Here is a 16,651-nt window from a genome sequence, read left to right as displayed (position 1 = left end):
ATCCAACACATCAGCATGCAGAAGACAATTTAGGCAGTGTTGGGTGAGATCACTTTGCAGTGGTTCAGGTTATTCAATCCACAGAAGACCCAACCTTTTATGCCCAGCAATTACTAATCCACCCCACACATGTTTGGTTCCATAGGGTTTCATCCTATCACCAGCCCAGTTCTGCATTGATTATGTATGGATCTACCTAGGCAGGCTACAATCAGTGCAGCTGGGAATCTTTCACTGTATCTCCTTTTGTGCTGAATTTGGATTCCATAGTTTCCTTGTTTTCCCAACATCAACCTGAACTGAGATCATGTCTGACGACCAGCAGATACAGGCTCAGGAAAATTATACTGCAAGGCAGAAAAAGCACAAAGCAACTCCTGGAAGTTTGCAAACCTCTTCTTCACTTAACTCAAGGTCTTATTAAATATCACTGCTTGAAGACCACCCAGGGATAGCAATAAATCAGAGTACTCCCTGCCTTAAAGGTTCTGGTGCTTGACCCAATTCTTACCAAAAAAATATGACATCAGTTGAATTCCTAACCTTACATTTCAGCTCACTAGCAACAGAATGCCTGTGGTTCTCAAAAAGCTTTGGCTCTTTAAAATGTAATAGTCCAGCTTATCGGCTGAGTAACTTCTACTTCCAACATCCCTGGTTCCAAGGTTAACTAGGCCTCTCACGTATGCAGTTTCCAGGTTAGTGATGGGATCCTGTGGTGGCTTAGTCCTCGTCACCACAGTTTCTCGCTCAGCCTCCCCCTCCCCAGTGGGATCAGGAAGAGAAACTGGGAAGAAAGGAAAACTCATGGGTTGAGATGAAGACAGTTTACTAAAATAGCAAAGGAAAACTACAATAATAACAGAATATAAGGATAATAACATATACAAAATTAACAATGTACGATTTCTCACCACCCAATGTCCCAATGACCGATACAGCCCATCCCGAGCAGTGATCATGGAAACAAAACCAAGCAGCAAGCAAAGGAGTGAAAGGGAGCCAGCAAGGTAGAGGGAATGATGCCAGCAAGCAAGCGAGAGGTGGAAGAAGATGAAAATAGATGCAAAGGATGCCCCCTCCCATGGGCAACCCCTGCTTATATACAGAGCATGACATTTATGGCATGAAATACTCCCTTTGGCCAGTTTGGGTCAATTTGTCTGTCTGTCTTTCTCCCAGCTTCCTGCATCTGCACATTAGCAAGACTTGGAAAGGTGGACAGTATCCTTGGTCTCATTAACAACAATTCGTATCATCAGAGTGTTTTTATCAACATTCTTCACATCTGAAATCCAAAACACACCAGCTACTAAGAGGAAAATTAACTCCATCCCTGCTAAAACCAGGACAGATCCACATGCACTGAAGTGCCACATCCTTGGCAGCAGCATCGCAGCAGCTCACTTCTCTCCAGGCACCTTGGGTTCTCTTCAGAGACACTCCTCAGTAGTTGTTTCACTTGCCACAAAATTGTCACCTTTTTAAAGTGTGGGAAACAACCACAGGTCAGGCTGATTGGGTGCTACCTAACCCACTTCTGCTTAGTGAAACAAATCCCCTGCACATATAATTTCCCTGTGAGAAGATTTGTTGTCTTCATGGACCCCCATACTTAAAAACCCTCTGGCAGCTTGGGGGCAGAGGCCCTGGAAGGAAGCACTAGGTTCAGGCTAGTGGAGAGCAGTCAGGGGAGCTTCTGTGCAGGGCTATAGAAGCAAATGGGCCCCACCAGGGTGACAGGCTGACAGGGGGTTAACAGCAAGGCCAGAGCCACGGCAAACAAAGCCAGCGCTTCCTCAGAAGCTGCCTGAAGCAGAGGCTGCTGCCATGAGCCACGGTACAAGCACGACAGAAGTGGCAGATTTCACCCTGAACGGCCCGCTTCGACTGGGCAGCCGCTGCTCAGCTGACCCCAGGGGAAATCGGATGGCAGTAACCCCGCTCCCTTCCCCCCCCGCAGAGCCGCCGAGCTCCAGTCCCGGCTCCACCCCCTAACGGCCACGGCCCGTCACTCGGCCTTCCCAGCATACAGCGCGCGATAGCCGAATGGCCGCGCTGTAGGTTCGAGGGAAGGGGCGGGGCATCACCCTTCCCCCCGCTCACCACGGGAGAGCGAGAGATGGCGAGCGTGGCCGGCGAAGAAGGGGCGGGGCGCGAGGCTCCGCCTACCTCACTCCTCTGGGGAAACCAGGGCGACAGCCAGTGGGGAAGGCGGGGCTTCGGGAGGCCGCGGGGCGGGGTCGGCGCTGAGTTGCCTCAGCGCCACTGCCACTTGTAAACAGATCCTGTCCCACGTGATGTGCGTGAAGTACCTGTGTGGGGGTACTGGGCATTATCCGTCGCGGTGGCAGGTTGATGACCAGAGGTGGTAGGGGCGGGATTTCTCGGCAGTGGGCGCGCAGCGGATACTGAGCAGAGAGGAAGTGATTCCTCTCTGTCCTTCCCCACCCCCGCCGCCTCGGTTGGGATCCAGCGCATCCTCCCCTTTCAGTGCCTTCCCCGTCCTCCCGTCGCTAAGATGGCTGATGGTGGACAGTGAGGCAAGGCTGCGGGGAGCTGTTGTCGGACAGGACAGGACAGGACACGACACGACACGACACGAGTGGGGAGTGTGGTGTGTGCGTGGGAAGCCGTGCAGCGTCATGTCCGCCTTCACTCTGGAAGAAACGCTGGAGGCTGACTGGGTGGCCGTGAGGCCTCACGCCTTCCAGGAGCAGGAGAAGCGTAAATTCGTCTTCATCGTAGCCTGGAACGAGATCGAGGGCAAGTTTGCTATCACCTGCCACAACCGTACGGCCCAGCGCCAGCGCAGCAGCTCCCGCGAGTTCTACCGCGGTGGCCCCACCGGCCCCGAGGCTAGAGCCGCCCCCAAGACCGGCAGCCCCACGGTGAGCAGGGGCTCGGTCTGGGGCACGGACTCCGGCCTGGCGCGCGGCTCCTCGCATCTCCGCGCCGAGGCGGGGCTGTGGGGATACAAGCGGGGCGCGGCGGCCGAGGCGCTGCCGAAGACCCCGCTGCGCGCCAAGAGCAGCCCGACCCGGAGGCCGCTGCGGGGCCCAGAGGCAGCAGCTGCCGCCGAAGAGATAGAAGCGCTGGAGCTGGGGAAGGAAGAGGCCGCTTCGCTGTCGCTGCCGCCCTCGCCGCTGCAGGCAGCTGAGTCGGCCGCTCCCGATGCGGAGCCCGTGGGGGTGGAGTGCAGCTGGGCCGGCCTCTTCTCCTTCCAAGACTTGCGGGCTGTGCACCAGCAACTGTGTTCGGTGAACTCGGAGCTGGAACCCTACCTGCCTGCTTTCCCCGAGGAGCCCTCGGGCGTGTGGACGGTGCTGTTCGGAGCCCCGGAGCTATCCGAGCAGGAGATGGACGCTCTCTGCTACAAACTGCAAGTTTACTTGCTCCATAGCTTGGATACTTGCGGCTGGAAGATTCTTTCGCAGATACTCTTTACTGAGACTGACGACCCCGAAGAGTATTATGAGAGCCTGAGTGAGCTGCGACAAAAGGGGTACGAGGAGGTGCTGCAGCGGGCCCGCAGGCGAATCCAGGAGGTGAGGTTACCGCATGGTCCAGATATCTCCACCTTAGTGTTACCTTTTCCTTACTCTGTGACATCTTATTTAGTTATTCTCTCCAGCTGCTCCCCTCTACCTTTGCAGAATTGATCGATCCACGGGACAAAAAAAAGTACAGGAAAACTATTTAGTTTAAAAAAAAAAACCAAAACAAAACAAAAAAAGGCAAGCTTTGAGAATCAAAGTAAGAAAATGAGACTCAACCTTTCCAAGGTCTCTAGGGCCAAGATTTAAGGTGTGGATTTCCTTAGTCATCTAAGTATGACTCTGTGCAACTGAACGTAGATGTTTGTGAACAAGAATCTGATGGATTTGGCAAGATCTTGCTCCCAGACTTTTGTTCTTGTGTTGCTTTATACCAGGATGTGTTGGAGTCTGAATTTTTCTGTTTAATGGGAGCAGCAACATGTGGTGTTTATTTTGACAGTGCAATTTATGCACTTGAGGCCAAAAAGTTCTAGATTCTTACAGGCTCTGGGTGCTGAATCTGCTATTTCAAATGAGATGAGTAACTACGACTTTTGTTCAGCTAGTAAGTTCTTAGAGTTGGGATTTTAACAAGTAAGCTATCTGGTTCTAGCGAGTATTTACTGTGTTGCCATTGCTAGTGTCTGACAAGACTTGTATGTTTCAGAACATGCCATCTATTTTTCCCATACCATATACTGTTTAGATGAAAGTAGTTGAGGAGGTTCTGCTAACTTCTAGCATCAGTGTGTGAGAATTTTTTCACATCTTTGTGGACTGAGGTATATGAGGACTCATTTTCCCAGTGAAAAAGGAGAATTTTGCACTTGTTTTTATGTTTCGGTGGCCTTGGTCCAGAATGTACCTGGATCTATCTAGGTATGACTGTGTGTATGAATTGTGTTATGGATTTTTTTATTTTTGCAAACACCATCTAAATTCTGTTGTATGGATATAGATCAAGTTTGGCTGCTTCAGCTGCCCACATATATCCTAGAGATATTGTGTGTCCAAAAATGTGTGGTGGTGAACATTTTGGGGTTTTTTTTTCCCTCAATGGAATATGAGTGTATGTGCTTGCTGGTTTTGATGGTATAGTTTTGAGTCTTTGTAGGATTTGGGCCTAGCTTTTCCTTAGTGACTGGAGTTACAGAGTATGAGAAAATTGTTGTTTTATCAGTGATGAAATCGTGATAAGGGCATCTCAGTATAGCATTGTCAAATATAAGTTTATTTCCAAACTATTGTGTTAGGATATATCATTGTGATTTTTTTTTTTTTTTTCATGGCTGTTTAAAGGGCTGAATTAATCCTCATTAATTTTGATATGCAGCCGGTAATTAGTCTAATAGTTTTCTGCAGTAGTTTTAGTCCAGAGAATATGAAAGCATATTGTCATCCACTTTTTTTCTTTGAGTGCATTAATGCTTGGGAGCGTGTGCTTAGATTCATTTGGCCTTCAGCTCAGCAGTTTTTATAAGGAGCTGAGCAGGACAAGAGAAGTTCCCGTTAAACGTGTGGAGTTTAGGAGCTGGGTACCTAACTCAAAGCGCATGGTATTTCTGAGGATTTGCTAAATTGGAATTACTGCGCAAGAACTACTTGTTTCTTGGAGAATCTTAACTTTTATTTTGTTAGCACCAGTACTATCAGAAAAAAAAAAAACAGTTATCAAGAGGCAACACAAGCTTTATCCATCAGGATCTCTAAACTACAACATCTTATTCTCTGTTAATGTTCAGAACTTGGTGCAGACAAAATGGCAGAGCGTATTTGTGTAGTTGACTGCAGTACAACCTTCCTTTCCCATGATAACCAATCCAGTAGTGTACCTAAAGTCAGTACAGCTGTACTACTGCCAGTTGTGTAAATTGATTGTGTAAATAAACCAGTTTATTTTCACGGCAGTTAATAATTGCTACCCTCTGTAATAGGCATTTTTATCTCTGTCTCAATTATAAACCTTTAATAAACCAGAAAAATGTTGCAAGTAGAAACAGATCCAAGATGAGGAAGAAAAATAGTTGTAGAGCAACTGTATGACCTGAAATCAATTTCTACTGCATAATTTGCAGTTTTGAAATAGGACATATTTTTATTATTTCAAATAAAACTATTAATTTTGGAATAACTTAAGAACAGTTAATTTATGTTAAAGTAAAAACTTGTATCTGAAGGAGTAAATATTGTTCTACTTCATTTTTGAAAACTAATAAACAGTTGTTTGGAGCCCTTGTTCATTAAGTTTATGCCTGTTTAAAAAAAAAAATCCGCCATAAGGATACTGTGATACATTTTCAGATAAGCAGAATTAAATCAGAATTAAATGTGGAATGGTTCTCTCCCTCCTCTTTTCTGCAAATAATAAAAATCCAAATCACATGGATATTTTTTTTTCAAAGTGTTTCAGTGAGTTTCTGAAATGTGTTCTATTTATGTAAATACATGTTACAAGTTAAACAATTATGATGTGATACTTACGGAAGACATGGATGTATGGTAGATGGGCTATATCACTTGAGATCCTGGGGCCCTTATAGCAGCAAGGATAATTAAATATGCAACAGCTTAATCATATGGTGGACTTAAAGTTGCTGAAAATCTAAGGTGTGATTACATAGCATTTTAAAATACATGCTTTAAAATGGCTTCTAGGAATTCAGTGTTTAAAGGATATTAGACCACATTATAACAGTATTTGCTTCTCTCTTTTTAGTCTGTATATTAAAACCTTCTAAGTCTGAAGCAAAATAACAATTTACATTTTAATTGGAAATCTTTTATCTTTTACCCTTCTTCCATTTGATATCTTCTTGAGTAAATTTTTTTTCTTTTCTACTGCCCTTCCCTTTTACTTCTGTTTATAGGTAGCTGCAGAGATGTATAGAATTGTGATTGTAGGTTAATTAGATTTATGGCATACATATGTAGATAGACTTCATGCGTTGTTTTATTAATGCCTTCTTAGTTTGACAAGAGCTAGCTGGAGGTGATAAATACTGCTGCTGTATCTGAAATCAGTAGAATGCTTAAAATAATGTACATTTCTTGTAAACATGTACAAATGATATGTACACAAAGAAAATGACATCTGCTTGAAAAACTAGATCTTCCTTGACAGAACTTGTCTTACATGAAAAATAAGAGTACATTCTATAGAATATAGCAATACTGTTTGATATGACTCTTAGTAAGCTTAGACTTAATTTTTAGAAACTGAAGACAGCAGCTTGCCAGTCTCATAGTTCATTTCCCTATCTAAATACATGCCTTTTATTTGTGTTTAACTTTGTCTTCTTGCATATTTACTCAATTTTTCCAGCATTATTTTCTTTCTCTTGAATTGAATATCCTGCTTTCAAGTCAATGCCTTTTAATACTGCTTTCTAAATCCAGGAACTATTTTTCCCCTCTGTTTCTGGCTGAGATAGTATTACACAGGCAGGTTTAGAATTTGAAAGCAGATTTTCTATAGTCATTGCATCTTCTTACATTTCTTTCTATATGTTTTGGTTTTGTTTATTGAGGGGGGGGGGCTAAGGTGGTAGCTTCTGTAGGAAACTGCTAGAAGTCGCTCCCCTTTGTTCAGTGGACTCGGCCGGGCCTAGGACAGACCTGCTGCTGGCCAAGGCTGAGCCAATTAGTAGCAGAATGTCCTGTGATAACGCCTCTGGGATACAGTATTTAAGAAGGGGAAAACAGGGAAAAAAAAAAAAAAAGACGAGAAGATGTGAAGCAGCTGAGCGGGGGGCAGAGAGAGGGAGGCGTGAGCCTTTTGGGCCTTGCAGGCCTCACCCTCTGGCCTCCCGATAGGTGGCTGACTCGGCCCGGCCCGGCTGCAAGAAGTGGAGAGGAGATGTAAATGAGATGTAAAAAGGATCCTGAGAGGTGTCTGCCAGCCTGTTGTAAAGAATTTTCTCTTGTGAGAGGAATGGCTGCAGACACCAAGGTCAGTGAAGAAGGAGGGGGAGGAGTAATGCTGCTCCTGGCCAAGGTTCCCCTGCAGCCTGTGGTGAAGACCATGGTGGAGCAGGTTGTCCCCCTGCAGCCCATGGAGGTCCACAGAGGGGCAGAGATCCACCTGCAGCCCATGGAGGACCCCATGTCAGGGCAGGTGGATGCCTGAAGGAGGCTGTGGCCCATGGAGGGCCCGCTGGGACAGCTGTTCTGGAGAGACTGCACTCCGTGGAAGAGATGACCCACGCTGGAGCAGTTTCACGAAGGACTGTGGCCTGTGGGAGGGACCCTACGATGGAGCAGGGGAGGAATGTGAGGAGTTCTTCCCCCGACCATGAAGCAGCAGCGTAAAACAATGTGTGATGGACTGACCATAAACCCCATTCCCTCTTCCCCCCTGTGCTGCTCCAGGGTGGGGAAGGTAGTAGAGATAATGTTAAGCCCGGGAAGAGGGAGGGGTGGGGGGAGGTTATCTTGTTCCCTGTCTCATTATCCTGCTAGTTTTAGTAATAAATGAATAGTTTTCCCCAAGTCGAGTCTGTTTTGCCTGTAACGGTAACTTTAAGGATTTCTCCCTGTCCTTATCTCAAACCTTGAGCCTTTTTTCCTTATATCATCTCCCCCAGTTCTCTCGGAGGGTGGGGGGAGTGAGAGAGAGACTGCGTAGTCTGGTCCCAATCAGGACTGAACTACGACACTATAATATGACAAGACATTGCTTACAGATGATTAGTGAAGTTTATGTTGTTCTTTATATATGTAAATATTGCTACCACAGAGCTGGAGAAGCTACTGAAAAGTAGAGGTTTTCAAAAATGACTGCACCGACCCTTTTTCCTCTTTGAGGAGGTGCTTTTAGAATTATAGAATGGTTAGGGTTGGAAGGGACCTTCAAAGGTCATCTAGTCCAACCCCCCTGCAAGGAGCAGGGACATCCCCGACTAGATCAGGTTGCTCAGAGCCTCATCCATCCTGGCCTTGAACGTTTCCAGGGATGGGGCCTCCACCACCTCTCTGGGCAACCTGTTCCAGTGTTCTACAACTCGCATTGTAAAAAATTTTTCCTAATATCTAATCTAAATCTACCTCCCTCTATTTTGAAACCATTACCCCTAGTCCTGTCACAACAGGCCCTACTGAACAGCCTCTCCCCATCTTTCTTGTGGGCCCCTGTCGTAGTTCAGCCCCGATCGGGACCAGCCTACGCAGTCTCTCTCTCGCTCCCCCCACCCTCCCAGAGAATAGGAGGAGATGATATAAGGAAAAATGGCTCAAGGTTTGAGATAAGGACAGGGAGAAATCCTTAAAGTTACCATTACGGACAAAATAGACTTGACTGGGGGAAAAACACTCATTTATTTCTAAAATTAGCAGGAGAATGAGACAGAGAACAAGATAACCTCCCCCCACCCCTCCCTCTTCCCGGGCTTAACATTACCTCTACTACCTCACCACCTGAGCGGCACTGGGGGGGGGGGGGGGGGGGGGGGGAAGGGAATGGGGGTCGCGGTCACTTCATCACGTGTTGTTTTATGCCGCTGTTTCATGGTCGGGGGAAGAACTCCTTGCATTCCTCCCCTGCTCCATTGTGGGGTCCCACCCCTACGCCACAGTCCTTCGTGAAACTGCTCCAGCGTGGGTCATCTCTTCCACGGGTGCAGTCTCTCCAGAACAGCTGCCCCAGTGGGCCCTCCACGGGCCACAGCCTCCTTCAGGCCTCCACCTGCTCCGGCGTGGGGTCCTCCACGGGCTGCAGGTGGATCTCTGCCCCTCCGTGGACCTCCATGGGCTGCAGGGGGACAACCTGCTCCACCATGGTCTTCACCACGAGCTGCAGAGGAATCTTGGCCAGGAGCCGCGTTAATCCTCCCCCTCCTTCTTCACTGACCTTGGCGTCTGCAGCCATTCCTCACAACAGGCTGGCAGACGCCTCTCAGGATCCTTTTTACATCTTATTCACTTCAACTTCTCATCTCTTCTCCAATTCTTGCAGCCAGGCCGGGCCGAGTTGGGCCCAGTCGGCTGCCCAGCAGGAGGCCAGAGGGTGAGGCCTGGAAGGCCCACAAGGCTCGCGCCTCCCCCTCTCTGCCCCCCGCTCAGCTGCTTCACATCTCTCCTCCTCTTTTTCTGTTTTCCCCTACTTAAATACATTATCGCAGAGGTGTTATCACAGGACATTTTGCTACCACTTGGCTTGGCCTTGGCCAGCAGTGGGTCTGCCCTAGGCCCGGCCGAGTCCACTAAACAAAGGGGAGCAACTTCTAGCAGTTTCCTACAGAAGCTACCGCCTTAGGCCCCCCCCTCACTAACAAAACCAGAACAGCCCCCTTGAGGTACTGGAAGGCTGCTATAAGGTCTCCTTAGAGCCTCCTCTTCTCCAGGCTGAACAGCCCCAACTCAGGTTGTGATGAACAGGGGTTTGGCCTCTTCTTCCAGGCAACAAACAGGACCCGAGGAAATGGCCACAAGTTGTACCAGAGGAGGTTTAGATTGGACTTGAGGAAAAACTTTTTCTCTCAAAGAGTGGTAAGGCACTGGAACGGCCTGCCCAGGGAGGTGGTGGAGTCTCCGTCCCTGGCAGTGTTCAAGAGGCAGCTTGATGAGAAGCTACAGGATATGGTTTAGTAGCTGTGGCAGCAATGGTAGTGGGAAGACGGTTGGACTAGATGATCTTATAGGTCCCATCCAACCATGTGATTCTATGATTCTATGATTCTAAAAACTCTCTCAGCCTGTCCTCATAAGAGAGGTGCTCCAGCCCTTTTATCATCTTCGTGGCCCTCCTCTGGACCCTCTCCAACTGGTCCATGTTCTTCTTATGTTGGGGGCTCCAGAGCTGGATGCAGCATTCCAGGTGGGGTCTCACCAGGGCAGAGTAGAGGGGGAGAATCACCTCACCTTGCTGGCCACGCTCCTCTTGATGCAGCCCAGGATGTGGTTGGCTTTCTGGGCCACAAGGGTGCATTGCCTGCTCACGTTGAGCTTCTCGTCCACTAACACTCCCAAGTCCTTCTCCTCAGGGCTGCTCTCAATACATTCTCTGCCCAGCCTGTATTTGTGCCTGGGATTGCCACAACCTAAGTGAAGGACCTAGAAACATACCATTGCAGTGCACCAGGAAATTGCTGTTATGGGTGAGAATGTCAGTCAAAGTGAGGGCTTGGTCATCTAACTTGTTTATTTTTTCAGGAGATGAAAACTTAGCCATAAGGAATATGGTAGGGAGCGAAGAAAGATAAGATAGGAGAGGGAAGGAGGATGATGATATTCTTAAGCTACATAATGACTAACTCATTGATGTTATGTATATATATCTGAGCTGTTGCTTTGAACGTGTGGTGAGTTGACCTTGGCTGGATCCCAGGTGCCCACTAAACTGTTCTATCACTCTCACTCCTCAGCTGGCCGGGGAGAGAAAATATGATGAAAAGCTTGTGGGCTGAGATAAGGACAGGGACATCACTTGGCAATTACCATCAAGGGCAAAATAGACTCAACTTGGGGAAAATTAATTTAATTTATTACCAGTCAAATTAGAGTAGGGTAATGAGAAAATAACACTAAATTTTAAAACACCTTCCTCCCACCTCTCCCTTCTTCCCAGGTTCAACTTCACTCCTGATTTTTTTCTACTTCCTCCCCCTGAACTGCACAGGGGGATGAGGAATTGGGGTTGCTGTCAGTTCATTACATGTTGTCTCTGCCACTCCTTCCTCCTCAGAGGGAGGACTCCTCACACTCTTCCCCTGCTCCAGTGTGGAGTCCCTCCCATGTGAGACAGTCCTCCATAAACTGCTCCAGCATGGGTCCTTTCCACAGGGTCAGAGGTCCTACTAGGAGCATGCTGCAGCACAGGCCCTCCATGGGGTCACAGCCTCCTTCAGGTGCATCCACCTGCTCTGGCGTGGGGTCCTCCATGGGCTGCAGGTGGATATCTGCTCCTCCATGGACCTCCATGGGCTGCAGGGAGAGAATCTGCCTCACCATGGTCTTTACCACAGGCCGCAGGGGAATTTCTGCTCCAGTGCCTGGAGCACCTCCTCCCCCTCCTTCTCCACCGACCTTGGTGTCTTCTGCAGGGTTGTTTCTCTCACATATTCTCACTCCTCTCTACCAGCTACTGTTCCACTGCAGGTGTTTTGTTTTGGTTTATTTTCCCTTCTTAAATATATTATCACAGAGGTGCTACCACCCTCGCTGATTGGCTCAGCCTTGGCCAGTGGCAGGTCCATCTTTGAGCCAACTGACATTGACTCTGTTGGACATGGGGGAAACTTACAGCAACTTCTCATAGAAGCCACCCCTGTAGCTCCTCCGCTACTAAAACTTTGCCATGCAAACCCAATACAGAATGCAAACTGCAAAATAGGAGTTAGCAGAATACGGTTGCATTGTGGGATGTTGAGCCTGTTGATAGTATCTTCTAAATTGAATCATAGAATATCTCAAGTTGATATGGACTCATAAGGATCATAGCGTGTAACTCCCTCCTCTTCCTGCTTTATTTTCTCCAGAAAAGAATCAACTATTAACATTTGGTGATACAATAATGGGTGATTCTATAATGCCACAATTTATTTTCTTAGTACCATACAAAAGCAAGTGAAGCAAATGAACATGTATTGAATTCTATAGAGGAGCCTGCACCTAGAACATATATTGTGATTTTTGGGCATCTGGAGTACTGAGGAGTTGCTAGTAATAATACAATTACATTGTTTCTTCTCTCTATCCCAGAAAAAAAAACCCAAAACCAAACCCTAGATAAAGTCAAGTAAGTTTATTTTTAAAAATTTGTCACAAGTTGTTGTTAATTTACTATATAGTAAAAACTTATAAATAAGATATTCTGCTGTTGTAAACATTTTACTGTGTTAAAAATTGAGCGTTCAGAAGTTTTGTCCTCTTAATGGGGTGTATGAGGCTAATAGCAACTGTAGGTTTAACCATGTAATATAAACTGATCTAGATTAGAAGACTGAGAGTTTTTGAGGATGGGAGCCTGTTGGGGACGACGAGTATCAGAAGCCATGGGAATGAGAAACAAGGGACTTTCTGAGAGAAGGAAAACAAGATAAAGGACATCTGGTGGTGGTTGGACGATCGGAGGGTATATAAGCACATAAGCTGTAACAATAAATGATTTTCGCTTAGCATGTGGGGGGGTCTGTGACTACATTCCCACACAGATGGCGCCCGAACAGGGACTTGTTAGAAGTAGTGAAGATTAGAAGACTGTGATTCCAGTGGGAACGCCCGGCTGATTGGTAGGAAGCCTGCACAGCGAATTTGTTACCTCGAGGAAGGGAGGTAAGCGGCCGGGAAGGAGGGGGAGCATGGCTCCAAAAAGAAACCTAGCCAAACTGGGGAAGTCTGTGCAGTATCCGTTACCTTGAATAAGGGAGGTAATGTGGCTAGGAATGACAAGAAGCACTGCTTCAAAGGAACATAAATCAATTTTAACGACTCTAACAAAGGTGTTAGAGGAACAGAACTGTGCTATTAATAACACTGACTTGAAGAGTTTGTTGATTTGAGTGTCTGCTCACATATCAGATGCTAACACCTCCAATATATACACGGTGGGCACCTGGGACAGTGTAAATGTTGATCTATGGGACTGTGCAACGCAGGGTGACCCTGCTGCTCAAAGGTTATTACCAGTGTGGCGTGTAATGTGTGAAGCCTTAAAGAATCACACGCAGAAAGGGGATCCGACAGCACCCGTTACCCCGTCCGTTCCTCCGCCCATGGAAACAAAGACTAACAGCGAGCCGGAAAATCCCTTTGATCCAGGTCCCATAGATCCGGAAAAGGAACCCTCAGTCTTTGGAGCTTCCTTGTTATAGAGGTGGCATGTTTGTGTGCGTGTCCTTCCTGTCGACAGTGTCATGCTTTTTTTTGTGTGCTTGTGTGTCCTTTGTGTCAATGGTGTCATATTTTTGTTACTGTTCAGTGTTGTTGGTGTGGACGTAAGCTTATTCCAGCTGATTTATATTTGTGCTATAGCTGAGTGTTCTGGTGTATGCGGTGTCGCAGGTCGACCCCATTGGAACAAGTGATACATCCAGGTTGGTATTGTTGCCATGCAAGGCGCAGCGTTAAGTTATAAGATCTTTAAGTGGAAATGGACAGACAGTGCAAACAGACAAATTAACAGATTATAGTCCGGAGGAAATGAAAAGTTTCCTAGACAGGTATAGGCAGTCTGTGTGTGTGCGTATAAGCATGAAGTAAATGGTATGGAATAAGGGGTGAATACTGTCTTGGTTTTAGCAGGGATGGAGTTAATTTTCCTCTCAGAAGCTTTGGATTTTGTGTGTGAAGAATGTTGATAAAAACACTCTGATGATCAGGGTTGTTGTTAATGAGACCAAGGACACTGTCTGGCTTTCCAAGTCTCGTTAACGTGCAGGTGCAGGAAGCTGGGCCAAAGACAGACAGAGCATTGGTCATTTGGAGACCGAGTGGTGAGAAATTCTACATTATTCATTTTGTATATATTAACGTCCATATATTTTGTTATTGTTGTAGGTTTCCTCTTAGTAAACTGCAGTGTAAGGCAACGTGTGATTAGCTGACCGTGGCCCCCATTCCCTCTTCCCGCCCCCTGCCTGCCCTGTCCTGCTTGGGGTGGGGGGAAAGGAAGTGGAGATGGTGTTAAGCCTGAGAAGAGGGAGGGGTGGGGAGAGGTTATCTTGTTCCCTTTGTCATTATCCTGCTTTGGTTTTAGTAATAAATGAATAAGTTTCCCCAGGTCGGGTCTGTTTTGCCTGTAATGGTAGCTTTAAGAATCTCTCCCTTTTCTTGTCTCACACCTCAGGCCTTTTTTTTTTTTTCCTGTTATGTGCCTGGGGCCATGGCCGCTGCCAGACGCTCCCCCCATCCGGCGGGGCGGGGGCAGCTTACCCAAAAACTGACATGGTTAACAGATACTCCCATCTGGGTCGACCAGTGGCCTTTAGCAAGAGAAAACAACAACATTTGAATAAGTTACTTGACGAGCGATTACAACTTGGACACATACAGCCAACAGACAGTCCCTGGAATGCACCTGTGTTTGTAATATATTAAAAATCAGGTAAATGGCGACTCTTACAGGATTTAAGGGCAGTAAATTTGGTAATTGAGGATATGGGACCTTTGCAACAGGGGTTACCATCTCCTTCAATGATACCTCGAGATTGGAATATTATCATTATTGATTTAAAAGATTGTTTTTTCACTATGCCTTTGCATCCTGAGGATGCTCCACTATTCGTATTTTCTGTGCCTTCAAACAATATGGGAGAACCCAGTCAGCGATATCACTGGACAGTACTTCCGCAGGGTATGAAAAACAGTCCAACCATCTCCCAATGGTACGTCACACAGGCCATAGCACCAGTAAGGCACTTACATAAGAATAGCCTCATTTATCATTATATGGATGACATCCTAATTGCAGCACCTGATGATTCTCTGGTGGGCAGAGTTCTTAATGATATCACCAGTGCATTATCCTGATTTAAATTGGTTATTGCTCAAGAAAAAATTCAAAAGGTGTGTCCCTGGCAGTATCTCGGCTGACAAATTATGGAAAGAACAATTGCGCCACAAAAGTTAAAAATCCCTCAAACAGTGCTTACCTTAAATGATTTGCAGAAATTGCTGGGAGCTATCAACTGGGTACGCCCGGCTCTAGGCCTCTCTACAGAATTGCTTTCTCCACTATTCCAAATACTTAAAGGAGACTCAGATTTAACCTCTCCTAGGAGACTAATTCCAGAAGCACAAACAGCATTACAAACAGTTTTGCTACAGATCTCCATTCATTGACCCAAGCAACCAGTGCTGCAATTTTTAGGAGAATTAATGTATCCAGCAACTCATCTAAGTTGCACTCCCATAAAAAGCGCCTTGACAGTATTTACAGATGGATCAGGAAAAAACGCACAAATCTGTAATTGTTTGGAAGCAGGATGGTGAGTGGCATCATGATGTACAATTGGTAGAAGGTTCAACCCAAATTGTAGAACTTGCAGCGGTGGTACGAGCTTTGTATAAGTGGAAAGATAAATCCCTCACTATTGTCTCCGATTCTGCCTATGTGGTCAATGTAATACAATGCACTGAATGGGCAATGTTAAAGGAAATTAATAATCCTTTGTTGTATGACCAGTTTCAACAGCTATTATCGGTATTACATGTGCAGGATCATCCTTACGTTATTGTACATCTGAGAGCTCACACTTCGCTTCCAGGACCTGTCACAGAAGGTAACAGGAGAGCAGATGCTCTCACTAATGTGGCCCTCCTTCCAAACACACTCATGCAAGCTAAGCTATCCCATGAATTTTATCACCAAAACTCTGCAGCCCTTCAGCGACAATTTAAGCTGACATGGGAACAAGCTCGGGCAATTGTGCGTTCCTGTAGCAGTTGCCAAAACACAATTATGCCACCTTTATATGGGGTTAATCTGCGCAGTTTGTGCTCTCAAGAATTATGGCAATCTGATATAACTCATGTCCCATCATTGGGAGGACACAAATATGTGCATGTAACCATTGATACCCATTCCAGCTTATTGTTTGCCTCTGCTCATACAGGAGAACGTGCTCAAGATGTTTCCCAGCAGTGGACATCAGCGTTTGCTTTTATGGGGGTTCCCATGCATATAAAAACAGATAATGGGCCAGCGTATGCTTCTCGCGCAGTCCAAACCTTCCTTGCTCTTTGGGGCATCGAGCATGTTCCTGGTATCCCACATAACCCCACTAGACAGGCCATCATTGAACGTGCCCATGGCACACTTAAAAATATGTTGTTAAAACAAGAAGGGGGAATGGAAGGGAAGTCTGCAAACAAAAAGTTAGCGAAAGCAATGTATGTGCTCAATTCTCTAAATCGTTGGAGTGACAATTCTTCCCCAATACAGAAACATTTTGGATCATCTACTGTACATGAGGCCATCCGAGGGCAAGCTCCAGTGATGGCTAAGAATCTGGAAACAGGTAATTGGGAAGGACCGTTCCCTCTTATGACGTGGGGGAAAGGATATGCTTGTGTCTCTACAGGAGCAGTAAACAAGTGGATCCCTGCACGATGGGTACGACCAGCGCTCCAGGCTGCCTTGCGTTCATCGGAGTGTTAGGAAGCTGTATGGCAGCTCC

General features: G+C 46.5%; 1 protein-coding gene across 3 annotated transcripts in view; it reads left to right on the top strand.

Annotated features, from left to right (window-relative positions):
• The first annotated feature begins 2,645 nt into the window (after positions 1-2,645).
• LOC147596811 (junction-mediating and -regulatory protein-like) overlaps positions 2,646-16,651 on the top strand; it is a 124,804-nt gene continuing 110,798 nt past the window's right edge. The window contains exons 1-2 of one of the 3 annotated variants that reach the window (XM_086769526.1): positions 2,646-2,906; positions 3,030-3,548. In XM_086769526.1, coding sequence (XP_086625652.1) covers positions 2,646-2,906; positions 3,030-3,548 — 780 coding nt within the window. Of the gene's footprint in view, positions 3,549-16,651 lie in introns of all 3 variants that reach the window. The other 2 variants (XM_086769525.1, XM_086769524.1) reach the window with 2 other exon arrangements.

The sequence above is a fragment of the Chlamydotis macqueenii genome, chromosome W (assembly GCF_036417535.1).
Source record: "Chlamydotis macqueenii isolate bChlMac1 chromosome W, bChlMac1.mat, whole genome shotgun sequence".
Taxonomy (NCBI): Eukaryota; Metazoa; Chordata; class Aves; order Otidiformes; family Otididae; genus Chlamydotis; species Chlamydotis macqueenii.
This window is presented reverse-complemented; position numbering and strand designations above follow the sequence as displayed.